Here is a 9,886-nt window from a genome sequence, read left to right as displayed (position 1 = left end):
ATTTATTTATTGGACACTTACTGAGCACTTACTTTGGACATCAAGTCTGTATGAACAGTGCTACTCCCACTCTTATCCAGGCCCCCATCAGCATAGAAACTGTCCAAAGATGAAGGGCGCTAGCCCCATGACCAACCCTCTCACCCACAAACATGGATAGCAGCACATAGATTCTATAAAGTTGTCTGCCCCTTTCTCCCAGCTCATCGAATTCTGATTGCATGTATTCCTATGTAGATACCTCCACACAAACATGCTTCCATAACCCTTTGTCCTCCCTCCACAATCTTCTGTTAGGCTAAGCTCCTCCAGTACTTGTCTTTATTTCTGGTTTCTTTTCTTTGTCTGAAGTCCGGTATTCAACTCTAATTCCAAAAACAGTTCCACAGCCCAGCTTTCTGTGTCCAGCAGGTGTCGCCCTTCACTGGAAGCAAACAGCACCGACAGTATGAAATCTAACCCGACAGTGGATGACAGTAGGAGGGATTGGAAGACGGTGGCTCTGAAGAGGGGTATGCTCACCAGCATGAGGGGCCTCAGAATAAAGCAGTCTAGTTATTTCCGGCTCAGGTAGACAAATATCCTATAAAGAATTTGTTCTTTGATCTTAGACGAGTTATTTAACCTCTCTGAACCTCACTTTCTTCATCTGTGACATAGAGGGAAACAATCTGTATCTTATGGGGTTGTTGGGAGATACAAACATAAAGCACTTAGCCCAGTACTTAGGTCGTGATGAGCACTCAAGCTCTGTTCCCTTCCCCACTAAGGGTATGGAATAAATAACCCTCTAGAATTCAGATCTGAAGTTAAGTCTGCCTCCTGAATCCTGACTATCTGAGGGTCTATGTCAGGGTTATGATGAGGATCAAATGAAATAGTACATGTAAATCACCTGGTATAATGCCCAGCCCAAAAAGTTGAGTAACTGATATTAATAGCTCATGTCACTATTGTGGGCTTGTTATGTGCCACACAGTGTTCTTAGCCATTTACAAGTTCTTACTCATTTAATCCTCATAAGGTCCCTTACGAGCTAAGTAAAATAAATTGTTAATCCCTTCCTCTACCTTACTCTGTGACTCCATACCACTGCAGTTTAATTTCTTCTCATGAATTAAAATTTTTTTTAAAAAATGCACCAAATTCTGTCATCTCTAGATGAGAAAATGGGAGAAGGCACTGACTCATCCACCCCAGGAGAAAAAAATCAGGCCCAGCCCCTATCTCTACTCACAGTCCCTCCCCAGCACCTTGGAATAAAGCATGGAAAAGCGATACTTCCACCAAAGTTTATTCCTCAGAGATGATCACCAGCAACTCACAGCCCTCTGTGGAGGCCCCAGGAGGGCCTTTAACTTCTTTCCCCAAATTATGTACACCCCAGAAACATAGCCTCAGACAATAACTTGTTTACAGAATATTCTCAAGAATGAGATCTCCCAAGTTACTAAGGTTTCCATGTGGGGTTACTGGGAAATTCAAAGAACTGGATGGAGAAACCATAGAATCCAAAAAAATGTGGAGGGTTTGAGGATGTTGGAGGAGCACTGCGGCATCACTAAGAGTTTGAATCTCCTTCTCACTTGGAGTGGAAGTTGTAGAACCCTGCCTCTAGGAAATGTGATGACCTGCAGAAGAAATAAAAAGGAAATAATAAGGCTTCAAACCAATTTGACCCCATCACCTGACTCTATAACCATCAAGTCAGAGCCCTTAACACAGTGATATTGAAAATTCTGGTACTACCTTCAGCCTCTTCCCCAGAGACACTCCATGGTTAGAAGAGAAGGGTCTCTTCTTTCCTGCTCCTAATCTCAACAGTGGTGGCTTACATAAGCTCTTGACTCGATCCTGGTGGAATCTCACCCCTACTATAATCACCGTTAGCTGAGCCCAACGCTGACTCCCCCTCCCAACTTCACACCTTCCAAAGGACCAGTTGGCAAATAGACCAACACAGATGTTACCTTCTGGATAATTGGACCCAGGGAGGGAAGTGTAACCTAGAAGAAAAAAATATTTGATTAGAGGACAGTCTTTGCATATAAAAGCATCTGGTGTTATTCACGACAAATGGCGTAGCAGTAGGAGAACCAATCACAAACAGAAAGTGAGCAGACATTGGGAATGAGAATGGCAACAGGAGTTGAGGAGGGTCACTCACCAGAGGAGCCAGCTCTCCGCCAACTGAGCAAACCAAGAGAGAAGATGATGAGGCCCAGGCCCAGAGTCACTGCAGACACAGAAACCTTCAATGTCTGTACCGGGGACAGCCCAGGTGCTACAAAAACAGAAACTTACTAGAACCAATCTCTCTGTTGCTCATTCTCAGATCAATTTAATTTATTGCAGGCTCCATCCAGCAGATTCAAAAATGATTTATCTCAACCCCAAAGGTCTATCTCACACCAACCCACATCCTGTAAACTCTGCTTCCAGAGTAACGCCAGGAGACCCCTCTGCCCAGAGTTAGCACCCTACCTTCTAGTTCTTCTCTAATATGGTGGGGCCTCTGAAGGCATCTTACTTTCTTCCTCTACCCTAAAGGTACCCCCACCAAAGAATAAAAGGTTCCTCATTCCCTTCTCCATTGACCCTGTGGTGACATGTTTGCTCTCTACTTGTTCTACCTAGGCATTTTCTTATTAAAATGTCTTTCCATCTTTCCTAACTTCCAATGGTTCTATTCTGTGAGCTGTGTGTCTTATGTGTCTCCTATCTGTCCACGTCTTATGTGCCTCCAACCTGTCCACATCCAGATTTCTTACGTGTCCTTCTAGAACCTGTTTCCATCCCACTTCACAGTCCCCTATTTTCTAGAGCTGGCCCTACTCTAAATTCTGTCCCACCTGGATTCCATTCCCATGCTAAAATGAACAGTCCACCACCAAAGGAAACTCCTCATGCAAGCTGTGAGGGAGACTTTCCCAGGAGAGCTCAGGTGAGCCTGTGAGTTCCTCTCTCTGCTCCTCATACCCTTCTCAGCTACCCAGCAAGATATAACACTCTCCACAGGGGGAAGGCTGGTCTCAGCGGCCAGTCTGGGATCCTGTTCCCCGGCCCTTTGTAGACAGATTGCCTAGCCCACGACCTCAGATATTTTCCCTTCCTCTTCCTCATTTCTTCCTCTTCTCTTTCTCAAGAATCCTCAAATCTGTATGCAACTTCTCTCAGTTCCTTTAACTACTTCTAATTCTGGGGTTCAAATAATCGTCTTTGTTCAATAGCCCTCACGCATGCACAGCAAATGTCTACCAGCCATGGCTTTTCCTCCCCGATACAGCAGCAGCCCAAATTCAGTATTACTCCCATAGCAAGAGAGTCTCCTTTCTTCTGCAACCTTCTTTATTTCTCCAATTCCCACTCCTGATCTGACAACAGAATAGTTGAAATCTGAGGATCCTGGAATATTGCATCGCAATTTTTGGTTCTGAAATCTACTTCCTCTTTTCAGGACAGTCATGCTCCCCTCTCACCCTCAGACAAGCACACCACATCAACCACACCACCATAGCAACAACAATAATAACTAATTTTCCAGTTTTGCATCCCATTGCCCCATTTCTGGTCAAAAACTCTTCATAAATTTCTCCAGACCCATTTGTCATTTTCACTGTCTCCCTCCCTACCATATACCATGGACCTCTCCACATCTTACTCTCTCTGCCAAAAAAATGGTGTTCCTTTTCAACCACTCACTTGCAGTAGCTCTCTGCTTTAACCCTACTTTCATCCACCTGCCTTGCACTCACTCCAGTCCTGAAGGATGGGGTCGGGAGCCCCAATATGTTCCACCACACAGGTGTAGACATCCCCGAAAGAGGGGGTTGTGGCTAAATAAGAGATGGTCTGGTATGTCCAGTCTCCATTGGGCTGGGCAGTCTTATGGGCGCTGCCATGAGGGAGGACAAGCTTCCCGTTCTTCCTCCACGTGATGGTCACATCCATTGGATAGAAGCCCCACACATAGCAGGCCAGCATCACGGGCTCCCTTGTGTTAAAAGGAGTGGTTTTGGCTACTTGCACAGATGGTGGCCCTGCATAGGAGGAAAACATAGTCATGAAGGAGGGCTTTTTCACCAACCTGACTTCTTTCCTACATCAGTTCTTCGTGGATTTTACCTTCCATACATTCTATGTCACCACACATCCTTTTGAAAATAAGGAATTAGAATTTACTCCTGCTTAACTCTTTCTTTTCTCCCATTCCTTCATTGCCCGTTCCTTTTATTTTTTTTCTCCTCCAAAATGATGTTTGATCATAATAAGAATAAGCCAGGTCTGAACTGCAAGCTTTTCCAGAAGTCACTGTATTTATTTCAATTACATAAGCTAACAGCAGTCCAGAGTTGTAAGCTGGGGTTTATGTAAAGGTAAGAAAATCCTCTGTCCTCGAATTTCCTTTAACAAATAAATGTGCTAAATAAAACTTTTTTTCCCTCAAAGAGTTTAAGTAAATAAGCCTAACTCAGGACTCTTAAATGTGGATTAGTGTAGTCCAAATTAATGAGATTATTAGTATTGCCATTTTCACTAGCTTATTCTCCTAGGTGACCCTCCTGCTTGCCTCAGTCTTGGTGCTTTTCAAACAAAATCTTAAATAAAAAAAATTTTTTTTAAATTTGGTTAAAATGCAGATTTCATAGCCTTTGTCCTCAGATATTTTCATTCAATGGATCTGCAGTGGCACTCATGGGCTCGCATTTTTAACAAGCACTTTCCCCAGGCACTTCTGAGAAAGGCGGTTCAGAAGTCACATCTCAAGACACACTACTCTGTCCTGTAGAGATCTTCAAGTTTTCTTTTACCAGTCTCAAGTCACTCTCAATGCAAGGGATCAAGGGTGAGAAAGCATACATCATCAGAGGCTTTCCAAATATTCCTGTGCTGAGGCCCATCCCAGACCAAGAATATCAGAATCTGGTACAAAAAGACGTAACCATTTGGGTAAAGCCATTCTGGTTATTCTGACACACCCCTGGTAGAACTGGGATCTGCATCCTTAGATGCCCTGCCTGAGAAGAAAACACGTGGACTCTCCCCTGAAGAGCTCCTCATGGGCTCACCTATTACTTCTTATTCCTGCTCCACCCTCACCAACTACCTTATTTCCCCTTAGGGGTCAACCCTTCCTCTTTCTACATCCAGGTCCACCATTTTTTGCTTCTTTTTCTGCCCCAAATCTTGAACCTCTTGCCTGCTGAGATATCCTCCCTGGCCTCCCCTGTCTTAACTATGTTTTCTAATAGCCCCTCTGTATCCTCTCTCCTTACGTGTCCTGTGGGTCAGTGATCCCCAGAAGGGCTTTGTGTGTGTGGCACAGTTCTGGAGCCCCTCAGTCAAGCGCTGGAGCAGGTTTTCCTGCTGATTGAGGTAACTCGAGAGGTAAGTGGCCAAGACATTCAGTGCCCCAAATTCACAAGGGGCCATTCTGTGCTCCTCTGGATCCCAGCAGGTCAGCAAATCTTTGTTGAAGGATATACAATATGTGAAATCCTGTGGAGTCCCATCATCATCCAACAGACAGGTGCTTTCCACATGGGCCACAAAGCCATCTGCAGGAGCCAGAGAAGGGGGCAGGTCAAAGGCCAGGCTCAGATACACCCAGTGAGTGGGGCACAGGTTTCCCACCTCAAGCAGCATCTATTGACCAAGCTTATGTACTGGAGTCCCTAAGAGCCCCGATTGATGGAATAGGTGGTAGTAGCAAAGATGTTTTAGATCCTGTTTCGTCTGTATGTGAGACTAAGTGTGGGGACGGAGTGGCCTGAGATTATTTGCATGTTTAAACACGGTGATTTAACCAGGACAAGGCCTTCAATAAGGCACATTATTGAGTGAGAAAAGGGGTAAAGTAAAAGAGCCAGCCTTGTCTTGTGCTGGATATGTTATTAAATATTCACTCCATATACATTTATGGAGCACTCACTATGTGCCGGGCACTGTGCTCAGAGTTGGGGATGCAGTAAACAAGACAGATGAGGTCCTTGCCTACATCCCAGCAGGAAATCTATATCACACAAATAATTATACAGCTTAATCACTATTAAAATTGCTACAAAGGTACAGTACATGTGCTATAGGAGTATGTAATTGGGAGACAAACTAGTCTTGGCTGTCTAAATCCAATAACAAAACTGAACCCCCTCACCCCGAAACAGGAGTGGAGGAAGGGAGGGTCCCAGGAAGGAATATCCTTACCTGCTCCGGTGCAGCCTAGGCCAAGGCCCAGCAGCAGCTGCAAGAGTATGGTCATGGTCTGCTGTGGGAAGGCACAGGCAATTCGGTCCCCTGGACCAGCTCCTCCAGGGGCCTTGAAACCTTGCCTGCTCCAGAAACCCCAGTCTGGGTAGATGATCTTCAGACCTTGAGCGGAATATGGTATTACCCGGGCCCCTTGATCCCTATTAAATGAGTGATTTAGAGCTACCCGCCCCTAGGTACTAAATTTGTTCTACCAACTCATATAAGCCCTGTTCAAAACTGAGGGTTATCTGATTGGCTAAGGAACCAGGGCAAACAAAGAGACAAATTGTTGAGTGCCTCAGCCTAGCGTCATCAGTTACTAAGTAAATCTCATCCTGCCCTAGGCTTTAAACTTCTGGTTTCCTTCTTAACTCTTCCTGTGGGTGGATTTCCCTGGGTCAGTGGAGAGAATACTCCCAGTACTCCTAGGATGCATGTGGCCAGGTCTGCTGCTTGTTTAACTGTTTCCTCTCAATGTCTTCCCCAAAGACTGAGCCTAGATAACCTCTTTTGTTCCTTAAAGGGAGTTATTTAGGAAGATATTACATAACCCTTGTTCTGCCCTATCACCCAGAAAACAAAGGACACGGGGCCCTTCTGGGGCAGGTGGCAGAGGCAAGGCTGCTGAGAAGGAAAGAATCACAGGGAGAGTGCAAGGTTCTCTCTGGCCTCAAGGCAAGATAGCAGCTAAGGAAAGTAGCTCCACCTCAAAGGTCAAGGACATCCCTCAGAGGGCTGAACATCCCTCCGTGGGCCTCCAGTTCTTTTGTTTGAGCTTCATTTCCTCCTTTCTGCTTTCTGGAGCCAGGGCACCCTATCCTCCTACACTCCGAGCCATCTCAGGGCAGACCGCAGAGTGACTCCACTTACACTCCTTGATAAATAGCTGGTGATGGGCCAGTGCCCAAAGCTCACCTGTCTCCACCAAACTTGAAACTCCCTTGTGTGTTTCCTTCCACTGGTCCCCTCTGACCCTGGGTAGGTCCCTGCATTATGAAGCCACCAGAAAAATAAGATAAAGCTTTCCTACTTTTCTCTCCTTGGACAAGACAGAGTTAAACGAAAGGATTAGGAGGGAGCCCATTGTCCCATAATTATCTGTCCTCCCCCAAAGTTCCTGACTCCCTAAAATTTCTGATCTTTAAAGAAAATGGAAGGGGAAAAGAAAACACGCACCAAAAGATGAATATCAGAAACAAAAGATTTGTTTTGTGTAACTGAGCTTAACTGAGGCTGTGCCTATGTTTCCAAGCCACCCTCAGCCCCATCCTAGTTATAAGATTGTTTTCTAATTCCTCTCATAAACCATCAAGTATGTTGGAGTGGGCAGAAAATGGGGTAGGGAGTCCAAAATTTGTTGAGCTTCTACTTTGTGACAGATATGTGCTATGCAGGCCCTTTACATGCTGTCTCATTCAATCTTAAAAGATCTGTTAATTGTCCTCATTTTACAGTTTTGGAAACAGGTCCAAAGATACACACCCAAGGTCTAGAGGTACACACTCACACACACTTGAGCATGCCCAAACACTCACTACCTCCTGGGATTGAGATGACCCACATTAAGGTAGCTAGTGGTGGTTTCTGCTGAAAAAAGGAGAAAGGGAAGAGTCATCTGATCCATCCAAGTCTTCCTGTTCTCAGGATTTCTTCCGCTCTTAGAACCAGAATCTCTTCCACTTTCTCTTTAAACAGTTCAAACTGTGAATTCTCCTATGTGTGCATGTGTACACACACACACACACACACACACACACACACACACACATGCACGCATTCTGCCTAGCATCCTCCTCCTCCCCCTAGGTAGGAGGGAACCTGACCTTGCAGGGCCTAGGTCCTGCGATCCTTTTCAATGTTTACAAAGCCTGCCCTGGCACCAGGATGTTCCCTCTGTGGTCCTGTGCCCACACTGGTGTGGCCCTCCACCAGTGTGCTAAGGCTGAGTAGTGTTCCCTCTCATGCCTCGGTCTCTGCTCTGGCCGCCAAAGGAGATGTGAAACCTTCTGTAAGGCCGTGGCAGGAAATGTAGATTTCGCTTCTCTATTAATGAGAAAGCTGAGGGTGATTTTTAGAATAAAGCAGGACAGAAAAATCCAGAGACCTGTGTTGAGTGAAGCGGTTTCTTCCCTTCTTCTTCTTAACAGTACTTTTTTTTTTTTTACAGACATAGCTCTGTCCCCCACCTCCAGTCAATCCCAAAGAATATTTTAACTGCCCTGTCTATTGTTGGTGATTTTATAACTATTTATGTAGCACTAGGACTGAAGAAGTTAGGGAATCCCAGTCAGCTTTCCACACACTGTTCCAATCTTACTGCTACTATGCAAGAGCCCAAAAGTGAGTCCTCCCCTTTCCCACTGCCTCTTCTCCCAGCCCGGCCACCTCATGTCAGAAGTGGACTAACTATGGTGTTATGTGCAAAGCACTACAAGGAAACCCAGAGCTAAGAGATATGAACTCTGACCCCACATCATTTGTCATTCTCTCATAGGTCAGTTGGGGAAAGAGAATAAACATCTATAAAGAGAAGAGTTTATGTTCAAGCAAATAAGTAATAAGGCCAGTGGACTTAAAAGAGAAAAAAAGAAATCATCATGGGCATGGTGGATAGGAAGTCTTCTTTATGGAGGGGGCCTGGAGGCAAGCCTTCAGTTCTGGGCTGGATTCATGTCAGGAAAGAGGAAGGCAGCTGGCATTGCAGTTCTGGAATATAGCTCCACTAGCTAGGCAATGTTATGAGGTGCTGTCAGAGGTCTACCAGGAGCCTGAGCCAGCTAAAACAAAAATGAACTACATCACTGGCATCGCACATTGAAGGGAGTCACAAATACGGTCTCATGCTTTTCCTGAGAGTATGGCCATAATAATAAATCTCTTCCTAACATCGCTCCCGGTAAGTTCTCAGGTTCTCCTTCTGGACAGATGGTTTTAATTCAAGCTTCTACTTTGTAACCTCGAAAATTGCTCAACCTATCAATCATTTGTAACTTAAAACCAATAGCATGAAACGACATTTCTGACTTCCTTCAATGTCTTTTCAAAACTACACACACCTACACCCTGCCAGGATTACATTACTTCCTAGTCTGTCTAACCTCACCCCATCCCCCACCTCACCTCTCTCCTCCCACTCCCTCTTCCTTATCAGAATTCACTGCTCTAGACTCTGACATTTGGGTTACAGTTGCTATAACTAGTTTATGATCCTTATATTCTACAACCAAATTACTTGAACTTCTGACATAAGATTACTGTATAGAATATATTAGAAATTCCCACAAATTTACAAGAAAAAGACAAGAAAATGCAATTTTTAAAAAAGACAAAAGATATGACTCAGCAATTCACAGAGAAGGAACCCTGGGAAAAGATGTCCAGCCTCAATAGTAATGAAAGGAAAATTAAAACAAGATACTACTTTACATCCACCATATTGCCAATATTTAAAAGTCAAATAATTTCAAGTGTTAATGATGATAAAGGAAAATGAGAACTACCTTGCTCTTTTGGTGAGAGTATAAATTGTTTATGATCCTTGAATTACAGAAATTACAAACTACAAGGGTAGAAAAAATTAACATATGAAACAAGGCAGGATATCCTTGAGAGTAAAGCCTGTGTTGAGTGCTACCAA

The 9,886-nt window shown here is 44.5% G+C and overlaps 1 protein-coding gene across 1 annotated transcript; it reads right to left on the bottom strand.

The window, feature by feature from the left end:
* Window positions 1-1,277: 1,277 nt before the first annotated feature.
* Window positions 1,278-6,492, bottom strand: LOC120597658 (HLA class II histocompatibility antigen, DM beta chain). Its single transcript, XM_039856292.1, has 6 exons — window positions 6,205-6,492; window positions 5,277-5,558; window positions 3,756-4,040; window positions 2,168-2,284; window positions 1,971-2,006; window positions 1,278-1,631 (listed from the first exon to the last, which is right to left on the bottom strand). The coding sequence occupies exons 1-6, from the start codon at window positions 6,257-6,259 to the stop codon at window positions 1,615-1,617; spliced, it is 792 nt and encodes a 263-aa protein (XP_039712226.1). The 5' UTR covers window positions 6,260-6,492; the 3' UTR covers window positions 1,278-1,614.
* Window positions 6,493-9,886: the final 3,394 nt, after the last annotated feature.

Source organism: Pteropus medius, unplaced genomic scaffold, assembly GCF_902729225.1.
Source record: "Pteropus medius unplaced genomic scaffold, Ma_sr-lr_union100, whole genome shotgun sequence".
Classification (NCBI taxonomy): Eukaryota; Metazoa; Chordata; class Mammalia; order Chiroptera; family Pteropodidae; genus Pteropus; species Pteropus medius.
This window is presented reverse-complemented; position numbering and strand designations above follow the sequence as displayed.

Excerpts from the sequence above, each read along its gene's own strand:
- LOC120597658 (XM_039856292.1), bottom strand. The coding sequence starts at position 6,259 with ATGACCATACTCTTGCAGCTGCTGCTGGGCCTTGGCCTAGGCTGCACC. Across the intron at positions 5,559-6,204 it reads CCTAGGCTGCACCGGAGCAG|ATGGCTTTGTGGCCCATGTG; the intron begins GTAAGGATATTC and ends TGGCTCCTGCAG. Across the intron at positions 2,285-3,755 it reads CCCCATCCTTCAGGACTGGA|CACCTGGGCTGTCCCCGGTA; the intron begins GTGAGTGCAAGG and ends CTGTTTTTGTAG.